General features: G+C 28.1%; 1 protein-coding gene across 3 annotated transcripts; it reads left to right on the forward strand.

Moving 5' to 3' along the window:
- Positions 1–172: 172 nt before the first annotated feature.
- On the forward strand, positions 173–20924 carry LOC132920042 (glutamate--cysteine ligase catalytic subunit). Of its 3 annotated transcripts, XM_060982077.1 has the most exons (13): positions 173–527; positions 610–761; positions 861–970; positions 9056–9241; positions 9892–10064; positions 13515–13669; positions 13746–13826; positions 15953–16149; positions 16769–16940; positions 19371–19568; positions 19641–19814; positions 20090–20271; positions 20350–20924. In XM_060982077.1, exons 2-13 carry the CDS (start codon positions 612–614, stop codon positions 20522–20524), a joined length of 1953 nt encoding a protein of 650 aa, XP_060838060.1. In that variant the 5' UTR covers positions 173–527; positions 610–611; the 3' UTR covers positions 20525–20924. The 3 variants fall into 3 exon arrangements, with proteins under 3 accessions (XP_060838060.1, XP_060838059.1, XP_060838061.1); XM_060982076.1 differs by having other exon boundaries at positions 173–761; XM_060982078.1 differs by having other exon boundaries at positions 174–761; positions 13764–13826.
- Positions 20925–21362: the final 438 nt, after the last annotated feature.

Consider the following 21362-nt stretch of genomic DNA (forward strand, 5'->3'; position numbering starts at 1 on the left):
AGAAAAAAAGTCATGAAAATCGGTTCATTATTTAAATTGTGGTAGTATTTTCTACTCACGATCTATTATTTTATTATCTATTGACGTACCGGGCATAGAAAATAGATAAACCGGGATTATTATCATCTCTGATAGTAGCTCTAGTGGCTGGTATAAGCATATGTAAATAATAATTAATATTTAGTCCGGCAGTCAGCACCCGTGGTCGTGAGTCTCGATCACATCCGAGTATCGGAACTTCAGGCAATTCAGGCATTCAGATTAAGTATTCACAAATTCACGATTCACTATACACTATTTAGTAATCACTAATCAGTTATCAATAACAAGCCGAACACTGCGGGTTTTTGTGTGGATTCCGCATTATTTCCATAAAATAGTGATAGTGTAAAGTGTTGGATGTTGAAACACTTGAAACTAATATTAAATATTGTGCTTGTCTGCCGGGTTTTTGAAGATACCTATTTAAAATACCAGTTCACACAGACCTTTTTTTATATAAATAAATAAATAAATAACGCGCACAGGTTGTGGATACTGTGACTTTCTTTACGCAGTTTTCATTTTTCCATAATTTTTATTTAAAAATAAATTCGTTTCATTGCGCAGTTATGGGTCTGTTGACAGAAGGGCAACCGCTCACCTGGGAAGAGACGAAACGGTTAGCCGATCACGTCAGACAGCATGGTGTTGATCAATTTTTGAACTTATACCATCAACTGTTGGATCGCAAAGGAGATGTTCTGAAATGGGGTGATGAGGTAACTATTTATAATGCCCCGGTAAATAATTCACAGGCGATTCGTTTTAACATCGCGACGCTCGCTTTTGCGACGTACGTCGACATTTATCCTTTCTAGGTCGAATACATAATTGTCAAATTTGACCATACGAACAAAACTGCAAAAGTTAGACTTTGTGCACAAGAAATTTTAGGTCAACTCAACGAAAAAGAAGCAAACGACCCATAGTAAGTTAAATTATTGTTTAAATTGAAAAATTACAATTATAAATTAATATTAGTTGTAGCTACCTAGTATTATTTTAAACTTTGTTACTAAAATAAACATTTTGATGTTTAAATAAATTATTTTTATTTAAATTTTGGAATTGCTTTTTAAAATTGCAATTTACTTTTATATTTATCTATCAACAAGCAAATATAAATTACTAAATTTATGTTAAAGAACATAATAATTTAAAGCAATATTAATTTAATTGTAAATAGTACCTATCACACAATATGTTTAGATAAAATAAAAATAAATTATGTTGAGACGTATAATCATGTATAAACTGTAGATAAATTCACAGCCTAAGGGAAAAATATAGGGAAAATATTAATTTGTTTGATTAATAATTGTGAAGTTCTGAATAAATAATTGAAATATTGTGTACTTGTAGTAGTTAAATTTGTTCGATTTTTTTTGAAGAAGAAACTGTAAAAACTGCATATTAATGCTTTTTATATTTGTTTTTATTGATCAATAATAATAATTTGAGTAGAACTAATTTGTTTTGTAGTGATTCAAATTATCATAACCAATAATATTTCACGTTATCATTGATTTTATGATAAATAGATAGAAGTAAATTATTAAATAAATGATGTTGTATAGTTATGGGTGTTGTGATCTCATTTAGGTACCTAACCTTTATGTATTTGTGTCGTGGAAGTAATGCGTAAGCGGTTCCCACGACGTCGTTGATTTAAACTGGGAAAAAAAAAAAGGTATTAATATTAATAATAATAATTATAATTTGTTAATCAAATATAATTTTTCTGGTATCGTTTCGATTAAAGTTAACTAGTTAAATTTATTTTTTGAAAACCAATTATGCATTTGCTTTTGAAAATATTCCTATGCATAAACTGTGAGGATTTTAATCTAACCTAATCTAACTGGGTTTTGCTATGCAAATGTATTAAATGATAAACTAGTTAGAAACCCAGGAAAATAATTTAGTTTCATGCAGAGAATTAAAGTAACAAGTATAGACATTCAACATACTTTTTCTTTATATAAGCATATTTTATAAAGAAATAATACAATTACGTAATGTATAAAACTATGAATTTTAATAAAAAATAAAAAAATATATTTTAATTTTTAAATAGGTATCTAGAAGGATTGTTTAATTATTTTATAATTATTTAATTTGTAAATGACTATCATCTTATTTAAGTAAGTCATTTTACATTTGAACATACAAAACAAATTCCTAGACTTATAAATATAATAAATTACATTTTTACAGTCTAAATTTATTTATTACCTGCTTACAAAAAAATGCATTTGTTCTGAAACATTTTATTTAGTCTTCCGATGTATTCTGTTGAAGTTTTAGTTTAATATAAATACTAATTACTTGTTAACTGCCACAGTTGTTCTCAGAAGTCAGTATCTATACAGTTCACATACTTGATATAATATAATAAATTGTCTTATTAAACATTTGTGAATATGCATACTATAAACTACATATAAGTATGTAATAAAGTATATGTATGTTTTAAAGATAAGGTTAGATATATTTAGGTATATATACCTATTCACACTATACATTGTTATTATTATTATATTTTTTTTTGTTAAGTGTTATATCAAACTAATAATCCATATTGGATAATATAAAGTTTTACATTGTATATAGAGGCTAGTCCAAGTTTACCTATTTAAGTATAATTAAACTATTTTAGTTCAAAGAGTAAAATTATATGAATTACTTAGGTATTTAAAAATATTTACTTTTTAGAATAATCTTATTAGAATTATTGTTTAAGGTATTTATGGAGGATCAAATTTTTATTTTTTATTCTCTATTTACAGTTTGTGGATTGCTCTTTAAGATTGGAAACTATATTTTTGTATCTAAGATAGAAATTATCTTACTGTAAAATTCCTTCTGTCTTAGAAAAAGATCTCATAAGGTTCTTATAATTAGTTATCTGTCAAAAACCAAGAAGTTACACTAAAATAACATTATTTTGAGAATCCACTACGAGCCATTTCACCCTCCATCACTTTAATGATCATTGATTGGTGATTGGTACCGTTGTTACTGCTATCCCCTTGATCTCAGTATGATTGATTACGTAACCATTGAACTATGCTATTATACTATGTTCAGTATGTTCTCCTAGATCATACTTAATTTAATCTAATCTAGATTTATTTAATTAAACAAATTATAAAACACTCGACTAACCTAATATACGTATCTATCAAGTAACTTATCTATATTGTGAATTACTGTATCTACATTCAACTTATACTAATGACTAATAGCTTGCATTTTGTTGTGAATGAAATAAAATATTTAAGGAAAAATCACGTTTTGGTATACTACAATAGTTGGTACATTGTACACTGTATCTGTGTGATAAGCATATTTATAGAATTTTAAATTATTATAATATGTCAGATAACTATAAGTATGTTTACTTAATAATTTTTGGTTTTTTATAGTTATTTTTTTACTTTCTTGATTTTTAATCAAGTAAGTATGGTAATTGAAATGAAAAAAGTCTGAATTAAAAATTCAAGAATTTTTGTTAAATAGACAAATGATAAAAATATAACTCAGTTGTAATGAGTAGATAGATAATTAAACTAGCTTTAACATAAAATATTAATGAGAGAGATCCGATATCACAACCAAGCGGTATAAGAATTTGAATCCACAAAAACGTCGGCGTGGACAGTCCCAAAATGTCTATTTTTTTAACTTTTCTCCAAAACTATTATAGCTAAAAATTTGGTTGATAACTCATTAAAAAGAGATTATCACAAAATGTGAGATTAAAAATTTTCAAAAAAAAATTATTTAATTTTTCACAGTTAAAAAAATAGTTATTTTTTGCTAGATTTTCATTTAGCGTGGTAAATTACTGAAACTGGAGAACAAGACCCCAAACAACAAAATACGCTCTCGGGTTTCGGCAATCTATCTCACTAAATGAAAATGAAAATAAAATATATTATACATACATAATGCATACAATTAATAAATATCTAAAAATTGAAAATCAAGAAAGTTTACATGCCAATCTCTGACTTGGCAAGCGTTTTTAATTGAAAATAAAAAAAATTGTTTTGTAAAAAATATGATAATTTAATACTAGGTTCACCATAAGCTTTTGTTAATAGAAATTAAAATAAAAAGTTAAACGTAAAGCCACAAAACAATTTATAAGCGTTTAAAGTTAGAATTTTAATGAATTTTGTTAAAATCGGAAACTTGAGCATATTAATTTGTAGTTAAAAATTTATAAAATTTTTAATATTCATACCTAAGATTTAAAAATTTAACACAAGTTTCTTTATAAGTTTTGCAATCCATACCTATTTAAAAAAAAACACTATCGAAAAGTCAAATTAATTTTTATGGGTGTTTGAAATTCAAATTTTTACAATTTCTTGTTTTCTATACGTCATGGTATAATTTTCAAATTATTTTGACTCTTTTTGAGCTATTTATAGGCAAAAGAAATTGTTTATCTATATATGTCGATAAAAAACTATTCGCTAAATCCAAGTTCTTGAAAATTTAATAAAAAATAATATAAGATGATCTCACATTAGCTGTTCTTTTATTTGTGTAAAAATATTAAGGTAAATAGTATAAATTATATTTATTATTACCATTTTAATGTTTTCGGCAAAAATTGAATCAACCTGTCATAATACTATTAGACAATAGTAAAATAAATTACTTTATTAGCAATATCAATAATAATAAACATATCATAAAATGTACCTAAAGTTTTTAGTGATATTATAGAATATAAGTGTTTCTCAACCTTTGTATTATGGCGACACATTATTAAAAATGTTCATACTTTGTGACACAATAAAATAAAAATAACAATAATAACTATTAATTTTTTTAAATATAGTGTCAATAAGGTTCGTACATTTAATGTTAGTACTTCCCACGACACGTTTGAACTTACCCGGCGACACACCGGTTGAGAAACACTGGAATATAGGCTAACCGTTTCTGCCTAAAATCGTGTTTCGATTACTAACATATAGAATGATTGAACGATATTATTTAATTTAAATTTAACACGTTCATTACAGTGAGCCACTTGACACCAATTTGTACATAATAAAGAGTATTAGAGTATTATACTTACTCTTCTTTTTATTATTATTATTATTCTTTTTATATAATAATAATAGATTTTATTTAATTTTTAAAATCAAATTTATGCATTATAATTATCCGATTACTATTGACTAAATGACTTTCGTTTTGATTAGACTAATAATTGTTCAACTTTAGTCGTCAGATTGTCGAGTTATAAATTATGTTTTTGTTCATAAATAATAGAATTTTTCAATGTACAAATATTAAAAAATAAATTTCATTTTGTTTTGTATTTGCTTCATTTTTTTAATTTTTATTATAAACATATTTTTTTATTTTTAAAATTTAGGGGGCCCCTCCTTAAGGGGGTAAAATTAAAAATGTGGGAAAGTTGATCTCATATAGACTTGACGGCAAGGTACCTAACATAACCTGACTTGTTTTTGGAATTATTATCGCTTCATTAGATAAATCAGTACGTTTGGAATGAAAATATGTCTATAAGTTCTTATATTCCACATGTGTTAGAGAGACAGAAAATCACCGTTTTCAATTCCCTTAATAGCTAATAACAAAACTTATATGTTTTTCATAGACTATAAGTGTTTCAATTGAATTTTTTTTAAATTTAAAATTAAGTAGGGTATATTATATAAATATATTAACGTGGAAATATTATTGTAGAATATAATATTGAGATCTTTAGTACTTATTTAATCTCAATATGATAAATAATATCTTGGAAATTATTTTAAAACTTATAATTTTTATTTCGACAACTTTTGGATAGGTCTTGAATAGTTCATAAAAACAACTAGGTAGTTAAACTTAGGTTGTTATGAAAAAATGAGTAATTGATAATAAAAATCCCATTTATATAAAATATATAATTACATTTGCGTAATCGAAGATTTAAATTTTAGAAGGATACTTAAAAATGGTTATTATATATATTTAAATATTAATTCTACAGCAAATCAAAATACAAAATTTAAAGTACAATTTGTTATGTTCAAATGGTATAATTAATCTTATGTTGTTTATAATTAATGTAAAGTTGTATTTAATATGATTTTCTTTGTTTTACTTTAAATATTATTATCCTTATACACAGGGTCGTCCTGGGTACCTGAGGGCCCAGGCAGGAATTATTTTCTGGAGCCCAATAATAATTTTATACTGTATTTTGAGATAACACATTACAGTGGCCCATGAACTATAATACGGAAGAGCCCAGGCAGGAATCCCGGCCCTCTGGCCCTGGTCAGGCCGACCCTGCTTATACATTGTAATCAAGGGATACGCACTTAGATTTGTTAAAATAAAATAAATAATATATATATTTATATACACGTGGATTTGTATACATAATAAGTAATACTTATTAGTAATTTCCTTTAATGATAATAGATCGTATTTTTGTTTTGTCAGCTTAAATTTAATGATAAAATATAATTAATTAAATTAAGTAACGTATTATAAAAATTAAATAATATAATACAATTTTTAGGAAGCTTATTATTTATGTATTTATGTATTATCATTTATGTCAAACAATAAAAATCATTGATAATGTAGTAAATAAGTATATCATACCTATACACTTGTAAAGAATTAGAAAGACTTAAATTGTTTAAATTTTATGTATTTAAATTTGTTTATGTTTGAATAAATATTATTACCTACCATTATCAATGCGACCCACATTTAACAACGTGTTACGTGTATTATGCATAATTATCGGCAGTTTTAAAAATGACGCAATCGTATAAAAATGATCTCACTCGAGTTGCCATTGTTCTTTAGTTATTTTAATTATCTCAATATAAATTGATTTATAACGTCATCCGCGTATAAAATTAGGAATAATATTACCTATATGTTATATTAGTAGATAAGTTCAACAGATATTTTAATACTTGAAACCTGCTGGGTACAGTGGTAACTAGGGTTTGGATGTTTATGATTTTTAAAATTCTAAATATTCCTTTTTATAACAATAAAATATGACATAATAAACTGCATTAAGAAATTAAATTCATTTAAATTATACTATACTTTTTTAATAGATTATTCATATAAGACGTTTCATATTCGCATGAGTTGTGACATCAATAATAATAATACTTGCCGAGCTATGAATGAACCTGCAGTGCGCGTAAACCTATAATATTATATTTTTTAAATGTTCTTTGAAATTTATAATTAAAAAAAAAAAAAATGTATTTAAAGCTAAAAATGCCCGAAATTATTTGCAAAATAAAATTGTACGTAGGTATCTGCTTTACCTTATAAGTTATAATAAAAGGATTTGGAATTTGGTCTGTAAACAATTTGTGAAAATTTATTATTATTATTATTATTATTCAAATTATGAAAAAAATAAAAAAAATATGAAAATCGTAAATATATCTTAACCAGTAACCTTAGTGACAATTCTGTTGTACAGTCAACGTACAACATATATTTCAAAAACTATCTTAAATAAGTTACAAAACTTAAGTAAATAAAATAAATTTAGCTTGTTTAGATGGTATACAGAACCATAAAATTATAAGTTTCATTTTATAGTTATTTATTAGGACTGTATTTGAATTATCGCGCGTACGTGTGTTTACACAATTTCTAAGGTAGGATATCTATACCTATAAAATATACATTTTTAAATCGATATATTTGACCACCCATTGTTTTTATGCCATTGGCACAAGGACATCTAGTGTTTAGTGTTATAATTTATGATGTACAAGATAACCTAGTGCGAAGAATACCATACAGGGTGATTCTTTTATCATAAAACACTCATTATTTCAAAAAGTATTAATGTTTTTGAAAATATTTTTTTACATTGTTTCAAGTTGTTAAAAAACAACGTTTTTATTAAAAAATTATAATATTTTTATCCTTATATTTTTTTAAGTTTTTTACTAATTTGAATGACAACATAGAGTTTTAATTTTATATTCCAAAGCGAAATAATTTTCTGAATATTTTGATACTTAAAATTCGAATTTAGGACTAGTAGTTTATGAGTTATACGTATTTAAAGTTTAGATAAGCGGAGTAGTGGACAAACATTTTGCGGAGTAGCCCCGTACCACTCCACTGCGCGCATCTAAACTTTAAATACGTATAACTCATAAACTACTCTATCTAAATTTGAATTTTATGTATCAAAATACTCAGAAAATTATTCTGCTTTGGAATATAATATTAAAACTTTATGTTGTCATTCAAAAAAGTAAAAAACTTAAAAAAGTATAATGGTTAAAAATATTTAAAAATATAATTTTTTAATAAAAACGTTGTTTTTTTAACAACTTGAAACTATGTAAACATTTTTTTTTTCAAAAACATGAATACTTTTTGAAATAACGAGTGTTTTATGATAAAAGAATCACCTTGTATTTGCAATATATTGTATTTATATGTAGTATGCAGGCTTGTTGTCATGGGGGAGGGGGTCTTACAGGTATAGTAACACCCCATTCAACCGTGGTATACTCATAGATTTACATTTATTTTTATTATTAATAATAATAATATTTGAATTTCTTTCATAAACCATTATTATCTATTCACTTGCATGTAATGCGTTTGTACAAAAAGTATACCTAAAGTTATTAATTTTATGTGTATAATTTTGAATACCCCCCCCCCCCTTTGTAATTCTTAGTTACGCACCTGGTACTTGGTAGTATATGTATCTATTGGGTACTATATTTTCATCATTCTCATTTTTCTTCAGTGTATACATGATTTATACAACTTATTAATGTTTTACAATGTGATATTAATTTAATACTTTATAAAATATTGTATGTACCATTATATTGTTTATACGGTTGTAGATTTTTGTATTATGATAGCGCATAGTATACGCGTGATTATGTATGCTTAGATATGTATACATAACTTACTCTAATTTACATATTTTTGTCTATTGTCTATATAATAGCAATGTAAAATCGCTGTGGAGGCCCGAATATGGGGCTTACATGATCGAGGGCACTCCTGGAAAACCGTACGGTGGCCTTTTGGCCCATTTCAACATAGTAGAAGCGAATATGCGGTACCGCCGAGATGAAGCACAACGATTACTCGGGCCGGACGAGGTGCTGATGACCATTACGAATTTCCCCAGGTATGCCAAACCATAATATCTATATGAGTACTGTTATTTTATACTTGTCTCCCTTTCCCATCTACGCGTTATCGATGTGAAATGATCGCGGGAGTTATAGGTGATCGATGATTGATTTTCATTGCATAATGTAAACGCATTATAACGATTTATTTATACCTATATATTCTCCGAGAGTGAATCAATTATATTATATCTTGTGGGGTCATGACATGGTGCTGTATATAGAGCTTCGAATGTCATATTCTGCGTGATAATTTATTAATTATTTCGATTTCCGAGATGTATATTTGCATATTATATTCGATACTACTATCGTTCCGAGATTATAAATTTATCATATGACGCACATCGAGATAATTGTTACCGCGTCTTATGACTAAGTTGACTAATTTAACTAATACCTTTATTAGTCATTGTTATAATATAATAACTAATAATATACTTATCGCGTCGGCAAAGATATGGAGTTGGAGATATATAAGTTTCCTATATTTTTCGAGCCGGGAGGGATGTGGGCATGAGGATGAGGACTCATTGAATGTTAGAAAGGCTATGCACTGGATTCGGTGTTTTGGGCTTGTAGTTTCAGATGGCCCAGGCACAGATATAACAAAATATGCACGCATATGGGACGCATTTGTGTGCAGGCTTGGATGTCCAGAGTTCACGTGGCCCGTGGATCAGCCGACACCCAAGATCGGCCCTTCACGTTCACTGTTCATACCAGACTCGGCGATTTACAAAGGACATCCGAGGTTCTCTACGCTCACCAGGAATATACGGCAACGGAGAGGGGAGCGAGTGGCCATAAACATTCCGAGTAAATACACCTATGTCATATATTTGTAATATATACATTTAAAAATCTGAGCGAATACATACACAGATAGTCTATTAGTGGTATAAGCAAGTCTTTTCTTTACGTTTCTATAAATGGTTACTATTGTAAAATGACTATACGTTGGAAAATAAATATTTTAGCCAACAGTAAGTTCTACAGGAATCTATGTATGTTATGTAGTATATTATATAATTATACAGTATTATATATACTAATATTATAATATCTATAGGTACTATTATATTACTATATTACTAAAAATTGTTTTTTTTTCTATTAAGAATAAAGTCTTCTACATCTATGGTCATTAGCCTATACAGTGTTACATTAACTTAGAATTATACAGATATATTAGATAAGATTACATACGATGCATAAGGTATATGAGGTTTTTAAATTTTAAAAGTATATATACATAAGTATTTACATTTGGGATATTGGGTTACAATATAGGTTTATAAGATTAATAGATCTATAAAAATTAAAAATGGCGTCAACGTTAGCTTCCCCTAATGCTTACTCCGTGTTAGTGGGGTGACTTAAAATTGTTCGTTCTTCATTATACATAGAGCAGTGAAGTGTGATATGCTCGATTGACAGAATTTCATTGCATTGATGGCAGATTGGCTGTTCTTCTTGTAGGTTGAATAGATAAAAATGGATGAGCCGTGTATGGCCGATTCTAGCTCTAGTGATGACAATGTCCTACTAGACGTGCTGTATAATAATTGTTGTTCGGTCGACTATGTCATCACTCATCAGATTTATATATTCGTCATTTGAGTTTTTTGCATGGTCGTGTGTTTATGTGTTTGTATATTGTTTAAGTAGGTATCTATTGCATTTAAAAACATACAAGTGTTTGTAAACTTAAGAGGACGTCTCACCCGCATGTGTTGTCTTCGTCTTACACACGTACGACATAGTAAATTTTCGTTCATCAGTTTCAATAGTGTGCTTTTAGTTTTAATATTAGAGTCGCAATTGACCTATTATCAAACTTTTAGGTAAGAACATTATCTGTGTTCCCTCGTTGGCTTTTTAAGATATTTTAATTTTTAGGCGAGTTATGAGTATGAAATTATTAAATATTTGAAAATGATCATAATTCACTTAAAAATTAAAATACCGTAAAAAGCCAACAAGAGAACACAGATAATGTTCTTACCTAAAAGTTTGATAATAGGTCAATTGACTCTAATATTAAAACTAAAAGCACACTATTGAAACTGCAAGTGAACGAAAATTTATTAGGTCGTACGTGTGTAAGACGGAGACAACACATGCGGGTGAGACGTCTTCTTAACAAAGATATTGAATAATTATTTAGAATTTTAATTTCAAAAGGTGATATGACACGGAAATTTATCGTGGATTTTGTTTAATATTATAATTATCACTGTATTAATTCAACATGTGTTCGATGAATGAAGTATAATTGTGCTGATAATACGTATCTATATTGATTTCCAGAGTTGTCTCCCCGGTGAGAATGCAGTAGTAACTGAATGTATAGTTTTATTAAGTGTTTTAACCTATCTACTTATTCTACTTATTTTCAAATATTAGCACTTGCTATAGTTGTATATTATAATACCTATAAATCAAATAAACATATGTTTATTTAAATAATTTGTTATTATTATAATATATGGTCACTAGTTTGGTGATAACTATTTATGATTCTTGTTTGAAAAAATATATTAAACTTTAATATATGTATATATATGTTTAATTTGAAACTTCAATAGCTAATGATGATAAAGTACCTATTTTTATAGGTATTAATGTTTGAAAAATAATTTAGACAAAAATGACAGCATAGAAGTTAATATCTATATACCTATTATGTATGTAACGTAAACACTTTATAAAATAGTTTATACAAATACAAAAAAAGGTTAGGTTAGGCTCCTACTATATTATATACATGCGAATGATTCTGATTCTGTAGGTACAATAATATAATATAGTATACTGTATACATATATTCTTAAGTTTTTCAATCCTTATAAATAGGGAATGGATGTAAATGTAAATTGCATTTTTTTCTGAATGTCCTAAAACATTGCTTTCTAAGTACAAATTTCATTTCATGTATCAAGAAATTAAAAAATATAACTTTTATTTTGCATTTTTAAGACTTGCTTTCTAGAGCATTTTTTGAAATTTTTAGTGTATTTTTTGATGTTTTAAAGTCATTTTTTATATAGAAATGGATACAATGCTATTATGAAACATAAGGTGTAAGTATAACGAATGCATCTATCTAAATTATACATTATTTTTTTAGAAATATTTTCAAAGTAAGAAGAAGATAGGAGAATTAGAAGATGATTAAAATTATATGAATAATTGACACCTAAGAATAACAACTTATATAATTAAACAAATTTTTTCAATGTTAAATATAATTTTAAGAGTATTTTTTAAGGCATTTTTCTTGTTTTTTAGAGTATTTAAATCCGTTCCCTAATTATAAAGTTATAAGAGTCGTTTTCACTACCATCTTTATATAGTAGGAAAATCAATATTACATTGTGATATTCTAATGCATTTTTATGCTAAATTTAAATTACAATGCTGATGTATATTATTATTTTATAATGTATTATAATACGTGTTAACTACAAAATATTCTCTAGTCTTAAATTTGTCATCTTAATCATATAGGACATAGGTAATAATATGCTGCAGATTGCAGATATTTTCAAGTATATTACTATGTTAGGTGTTTGGTTGTAATTATAATATAGTTTATGATTGGTACATATTTTTTGCTACGTATTTATATTGTATAACCGTTTGCTAGATTGAATTTTATAATAATGAACCATTTAATATTTAAATTTTGTATTAAATAATTTTTATTATTACGTATATAAGAGTTATGGTTTCTTTATTCAAACAATCGTATCTTGTATGCACATTGCACACTATATAGTCTATATACCTAGGAAAATGTTGTATACCTACCTACTAAACATATTTTAAAACGTAGGTATATCTATCTGAATATTAAGATAAATACTATTTTGATCACTATTGTGACATTATTTTGAAAAACATAATTTATGTTCAAAATTAAAAACTATATAAATTGTGTCAATGTTATTTAATATTACAAGTCATAAGAGATTTTGGCTTATGTCCATAGACCTTAAGGTCTATAAGGTATAAAGTCTATGCTTACGCCTAATATTTTCTCTGTCTTACACAAAAAAAATTATCATCATCTTTTTCCAGTTATCTAAATTGAATGCATTCTTGATGACGTTTAGCAATGTTATGATAATATATATTATATATAATGGAACCCAAATACATTTAACTTTAATGAAATGTATCATAATAAAAATTAATATAGTTAGTATAAAAGTTATTTATACGATGATAAGTACCGACATGGTGTTTATTTTTAATTTATAGTATTCAAAGATGAAAATACTCCGAGTCCGTTCGAAGAAGATTTGATCAGCATCGGCGGGGATACGGACAGTTTGAACGCGGCACTACCCGATCATGTATATATGGATGCCATGGCATTCGGCATGGGTTGTTGTTGTTTACAGATGACGTTTCAAGTACGTAATAATACAATGGCCGTTTTAATTCTAATAAAGTCTTCATCAACAAAAATGTCTTATAAAAAAATGTAAGAATGTAAACATTTTACAGGCGTGTTGCATCAAAGAAGCTCGAACTCTTTATGATCAGCTCACTCCGCTGTGTCCGATTCTGGTAAGCCAAATATTTACTTTTAAATTCATAAAAATAACTAAATAATAATCACAGTTACAATTTTTTTATATATATATATATATACATAAATTATGACTATCCAATATCCATATTGTGATTATTAATAATTGTATAAATATTAGTGATTCTCGTTTCTAATAAATTATTTTTTAAATTATAAAGAAAGTATTATTAAAGACACACACTAAAAAATGTTTATAACGAATTGCCCTGCAAAATTTTATGTTCAACATACAATTGTTTAAAGTTTAAATTCCCGAAAGGTAATAACAATCAATACAGTAAAAGTATAATAATTTGCGTAGGTACGTAGGTATGTTGTAAATGTCTTGTAAACAATTGTCTAGTAAATATAATATGTGTGAGTATATTATGTGTATTGTGTAAATGTAAAAGTTTTAATACACTGAAGAAATAATAGCAAAAGATCGAGAGCTAGTATCAGATTATTTATATAAATAGCGACTCATACCTAAACCTAATACAGATACAATTGTAGTACCAATAACATTTTATTTAAACAATCGATTGGCAAAATATAAACCTCAAATTTAATTTGATGGAAACATAATTGAATAAAATCAGTCTCCGAAGTACCTAGGAGTGACGGTTGATAGATTGTTGACTTTTAAACAACACGCCAAGAACATTGCTGTTATAAGTTCAAAACACGAAACAATATTATCCACAAATTAGCTGACTCAACCTGTGGGTGGGAGGGGGCAGCGATGTCAATACTGAGAACGTCGGCATGAACGCTAGTTTACTCTTCTGTTGCAGAGTATGCCTCTCAAGTATGGTTAAATAGTTCGCATTATAACAATAAGATCGATGTTCTATGCACTCTGTTATGCGCATTATCTCTGGTATAGTCAAATCGATGCTGACAGAATGACTCCCAGTTCTTAGCTAACATTTTATCGCCATATATTCTATGTAAAAGATCTGCATACTGAGAGTGGTAAAAGTATTTATCAAACACATCACTTCCCTTCTATTTCACTAAAACACGTCAATCCAGAATCTTAGACTTAAATCTAGAAAACCTGCATATTTATCTACAACAAAACTCATTAAAAATCATAAGACACTATGAAAGCATATAGCTGATTGGAAATTAGAGTGACAGAATTTTAGCTTAGATAACTGCAGCCTAATTCCTAATTACAAAGTTAAAAATCGTAGCTTTTTTATTACCCCAAATGATTATGACAGAAAAAACCCACTCATCATTGTTAAGAGGACGTTATACCCGAATGTGTTATCTCTGCTAGTGGCGTACGCAGAATTTTTTTGAGGGGGGATGTCATAAATCTTAATTATATGCACGAATTGACTTTTTTTTTCTTTTTTTTTTTTAGTCATCGTTTCATAATTTGAACCGATATTTATTTTTAAGGGGCGTGTCATATCTCCCTGACCCTCCCCCTTGTGTACGCCCCTGATCTCTGCCTTACTAATAAAGTACATTATAGATTTATAGCAAATTTACCTTTTGCAGAACACATTTTATGTTGTTTGTTTTAATATTGGAGTCAATTTACCTATTTAGAAGTTAGACTGTTATCTAGGACATATCGATATCGATCATATTATATGCTTTTATTAATATTATCATTTAAAAATCAGTTATGAGAATTTTATAGTTGTAATATTTTACATAACTGTAACTCACCTTAAAAAAATAATATCAATAAAAGCATATGACATGTCCGTGATAATATTCTTACCTTTAATAGTTTGATAATAGGTAAATTGACTTCAATATTAAAGCTAACCGATCGTTAAATCAATATACATTAATCACTTCATTGTTCATAAACTAAAATAAATGAAATATACTTAGTTAGGTAAGTTAGGTTAAATATACTGAGTGAACAGACCGTTTCCGCTCAGAATTATATTTAATTTACAATGATAATATGATATATATATAATTTAATTAAAATTTAACACAATATGAGTGTTCTACATATATAATTTGTACAACCCTCTTACCCAACTTTTTTTAGTTTACGAATCTAGTTTACATTTATAATATATGTGTACATAATAAATAATTATTATATGCGTATTTTTTTTCTATTTTCGTGTTTTCGTCGTAGTTGGCATTGACAGCGGCTTCGCCTGTATTTCGAGGGTACCTAACAGACGTAGACTGTCGCTGGGATGTAATATCTCGGTCCGTGGACTGCCGCACGCGACAAGAAAGGGGATTGGAACCGTTGACCACAGACAAGTTTGTTATTCCCAAATCGCGTTACGATTCTACCACGTTGTATCTATCGAGTCAAGGAGAAAAGTGAGTTTTTTTTAATTAAAATAATGTTTATATTATTATTTTATACTCGCATACAATTTTTGTTATTTATATCTATATCGAGTTTTGGTGATATTTTGACTTCCATCAAAGTTTTTGGCGTAGCAATTTTCTTAGGATTCTCAACTGGGCCTTTTATGAACCTAATCATTTTATTTATGTATAATGTGACATCAACAAATTTGTTTTTATTTAGGTTAAATTGCATATAAATGTAATGATATATTAGCATTTTTACTCTTGCGTAATCTCATATATTTTTGCGTTAACCCTGAAAACAAGTGACGCTGTATTTGTGCAATCAATCATCATCTAACCAAACAATTACATGGTTACTTAATTAGTTATCTGCATGTATATTATCATAATAACTTGAGAACTAAAGGTAAGGTTTCCTTGCTGCGTCTAGCTTCAACTACCGGTTCGAACATAGGCGTCCAGACCTGGCATCATGACGACGTGCTGTTCCCACTCTCTGACGCTGCAGGGAAACCATACCTTGAGGCGGACTATTGATGCAATACAGTTTAATAACGAAATTTGATTTTGTATTATTTTTTTAAACTTTTACTGGACGAGTTTCTTTGATTTGTTGCGATAGGTTTAACGATGTGCCGCTGGTATACGACAAAACAATCTACAACAAACTTAAGAGCGCTGACATCGATCACCAGATGGCTCAGCACGTAGCGCACCTATTCATTCGGGATACTGTATCTTTGTTTAACGAAAAAGTGCATCAAGATGATACTGTCGAGATGGATCACTTTGAAGTATACTTCATTTAAACCTATAGGTTTTTTATTGTATATATACATGGCAAAAACGACCTTTTAAAAAAAAGTTTATATTTTCTTGTAATAAGACTATGTACGCTCCTCAAAATGTTACAATAATTCCAAAAATCTTTGTTTAAATAAATGCATATTTTAACTTTTAAAGGGTATAATATTACATTATTAATGTACTGAAAAAAGCATGCTTATGAATCACCGCTCATATCTAAAGGCTTATTTTTAAAGGGTGATAAAATGTTAATGTTTGTAGCGTGCCTACTTTCCATCTCTCCGAGTCGTAGATTAGAAATAATTATTTAAGTCAATTTTAATTTAAAATAGTTCGTTTATTTGATTTAACGCAAGTATAACAATAGGTGTATGTAATAGCGTTAGGTGAAGATGTTGTGGATTCAACGGTTCTAGTACATCTGAATATGCTATGCTGGGAGCTTCCTTATATGTGGCGTCCCCGTTCCTTTTCTACTGGATCTGAAGTCTTTTATTTGTCCACAACCTCATTGTTGCGTCCTTCAAAAGTTTTTGTTTTTATAGGTACAGTTGCGAGAGCAATTATACGATTAAAATGTCTTATCATTATACATGTTAGATAGGTCAAATCCAGTTATTCATATAATACATCTTAGTACTAATAATACTGATTAGTGATTATATATTTGCACATTATGATTTGTGATAGTGAGTCCAAGGGTTCGTAGTTATTAGTTTTTATGATACAACATATTTCCAAATAGTTCTTAGAACTGGTAGTAATTTGGTAGTCTATTACATTCTTTATAATATATATTTATCTCTATATTGTTACTTTCTAATATAATAATAATTTAAATTTGTAACTCCTTAGATAGTTTGTACTTTAAACCCTTATCCATGATGGAATGTAGTTTTTATTTGAGGTGGCTGAAGCAGGTCGAAAAAAACATGTAAAACAACCAATAAGCCAGACAAAACTGTGAGACTTGGGGTCGATGGATTTTATTTTTGAAAAAAAATTTGAATTTGTATTCTAGTCTTCTAGGTTTTGATCGCTTCGATTTTTGATATTTTAAAAATTGAACACATATTTAAGTCTTAATACAAAGGAAATGTGTAGTTTTTTTAATTATTAATATTTTAATAATTAATTTGAATATCTAAAATTGCCTCACAGTTTTGTTTGGCTTATTGGTCTTTTAGATACTTAAAACGCGGTGTGTCAATTTTGATCATACCAAAATTTTATATGTTCCTGCGCGTGCGAGAATGTGTTATCGTCCCGTGAATTACCTATATCCTACTACGCTACTTCAATTCCGCGAAACAATTCAATATCAAAAATTAATTTTATTATATCTCATTATATGTGTACCACCAGTAACATGGTGGATTAAATATTTATTACTACGTATATAATATGTATAATCATTTATTATATTAAGAATTATATTGACTAGGGCACTAGGTGTATCATTATTATTATTTATTTGCAATGATAATATTATTTTTATATTGTTGTCATTTGATGATCACGCGTACTCAGGTACAAATGGTACAGTGAAATTTGAAATTTTTAATATTCAAGTATTACGTACCCTACTACAACTGGAGCACAAAAAGACGTGAAAATAAAATAAGATCTTTTTTAACAAAAAAATATTCAGTTCTTATTTTTTTATTATTATTGTAGTTTATTAAATGATTTTTGATAAAAAATAAACAGAAAAAAAATATACTTATCAATAATTATTATTTTAATATTTTTATTTATACAAATTGATTTTTAATTTATATTTTATTTTTCTATGATGCGGGTACGACGCGACTATAATTATTATGAATGAATAAAGTATCTAAAGTAGTTGTATAGATAAATAATAATATACATTTTTTCGATGAATTCTTATATGTAAGGTTTGGTTTATTTTGATTATCATCGTAAATCTGGGAATTCTAATTTCATCGCGAAAATGCGATAATGGATTACACACGCTAATGTTCATTTACTTCTCACACATTGACATAGTCAAAATGTACATGTAATATGAAATGCCTAAACACTAATCCTTAAAACATGGTATGCTTCAGTCCCCTTAAGGTTAGGTTAGGTTAATCGATCGAAACCTAGAAGGTTAGAATACAAATTCAAATTTGTTTTAAAAAATAAAATTCATCAACCCCAAGTCTTACAGTTTTGTCTGGCTTATTGGTTGTTTTACATGTTTTTTCGACCTGCTTCAGCTACCTCAAAAAATTTATAAAAAATTTATTAAAAAATTATTTTGCGCCAGCCCTTATAGATATGGCCAAATATGCCCTTCGATTGTTACTCATACTTTAAAATACTTTAATATAATATATACTATTTTTATTTTGTAAATTAAATAATAACAAACACGCTTTTTTTGATTATTGTATAATACATAATAGAATATACAGTCGACTAACTGGCAGACAATGCGGTTTAAGCCGCCTCCGCCTAAATCAACGATCGGTTGGCGTGTAGAATTCCGACCATGTGAAGTGCAACTAACAGATTTTGAAAACGCCGCGATCGTGTGCTTCGTCGTTCTACTCACCAGGGTCATTTTGTCATACCAATTAAACTTCATCATTCCCATTAGCAAAGTACGTTTTGTCTGTCATTCTGTCGAGTTGAATTATGTAATATTATATGTATATTAATCGCACCATTTACAGGTGGACGAGAATATGTCAAAAGCTCAAAAACGATCTGCTGCCCTGACGGAGAAATTTTGGTTTCGCAAAAACATAGCTGCTTCTACGTCTAAAACCGCGAATGTCGACACAAATAGTTCCAATGACGATGCCACTTACACGACGATGTCCATAAATGAAATCATTAACGGAAAAGTAAAATTAGATTATAATTTAATTTATAATTTTATAAACATAGTACAGTCGGGCTAGGCGTAGATATTTACACGGACCCAATTCGTACAAAATTTAAAACTTATATTATTTTCGGATCCAACTCGGATGCAGCCATTTTTTACACAGTTTAACGGTTTTGAAGACACTAAGTTTCTAATCCTAAATTAAACAACATGATATAATGTTTTATTTAACCCACATGTTGCAACTACTCGTAAGCTTAACATTAACACATTAACCAAACGTGTTTTCAGATGGGCGAATTCCCTGGTCTCATCCCGTTGATTCACAGTTACTTGTCTAGCATGGAAGTTGACACAGACACGCATTGTACCATCCAACAGTATCTAAAGCTCATTTCGCGTCGTGCGTCCGGCCAAATCGACACGACAGCTAGTTGGATACGTCGGTTTATCCAAGAACATCCGGCGTACAAGTATGAACGATGATGCCATTGCAACCTACGACCATTTTTTTAGTTGTATAAATAAAATATGTTATTTTTGTTCGGCAGACAAGATTCTGTCGTTAGCGATGAAATCAATTACGACCTATTAATGACGGCTGACGGCATCCAGTCCGGTCGCATTTCTTGTCCTCGACTTTTGGGAGACTGTCTGCTAGCCAACTCAAAAACAAAGGAAACAATACCGCCGGCCATGCAAAAGGTATATTCTTGTACTCCGTAGATGTGCCTAGTATGTTGCTGTTATCCTGTTATTCAATAATAATTGTTGTGCTTTATTGAAGTACCATCAGTAACTATATGAATAACACTATATTTTATTAAAATAAGAATTTATTTAATATCATAAATTTTTATACTTTATATATAATATAATAATAATTGATTAATAAAAGTAACATATTATACTTAAAATAAAATAGGGCATATTATTGGGAATTTAGGAAAGAACATTATACCTATATTGTACAAGGTACACATACACACACACACACATATATATATATAATATATAAATTACGTTTTTTAAAACTGTTTATTATTTTAATATATTATTGTATACATTTAAATAAATAAATAAAAGTTGATTGACATGCTTAGTCGCTGTCTTCATTTTTAAAGTATTTGGTCTTTTTTTATAAACCTACCGATTTCCTCTTCAAGTCACTAATGACTTTCTTTTATTATTCTTATCAAAACAGTGTGATCTACTTTACAGGTTGTATTTGTTTCATCAGTCACAAAATTACCTTCAATCACATTTGTGATAACTATGGATCGTTGGCGGATATTACGTGCTTGCCATCTACCTGGTATACGCGCCAATAGGTTTCCTTTTAAATATACCTACATTTTTGTTAGTTTTTGGCCATTCAATTATTGTTGAATTTATTGTACCTATGTGTTACCTGAATACTTGAAGGTTTATGTAAGCCTAATATTTGCATCATTTCTTGAAAATCAATATTTTATTTATTTATTTCAGCCAAAATTAATTACAATTATATGATACAACTAGCTGTCCCGACACGGCGTTGCCCGCGTATTAGTTGGTTTTTCGG

This window comes from Rhopalosiphum padi, chromosome 2 (genome assembly GCF_020882245.1).
Source record: "Rhopalosiphum padi isolate XX-2018 chromosome 2, ASM2088224v1, whole genome shotgun sequence".
Classification (NCBI taxonomy): Eukaryota; Metazoa; Arthropoda; class Insecta; order Hemiptera; family Aphididae; genus Rhopalosiphum; species Rhopalosiphum padi.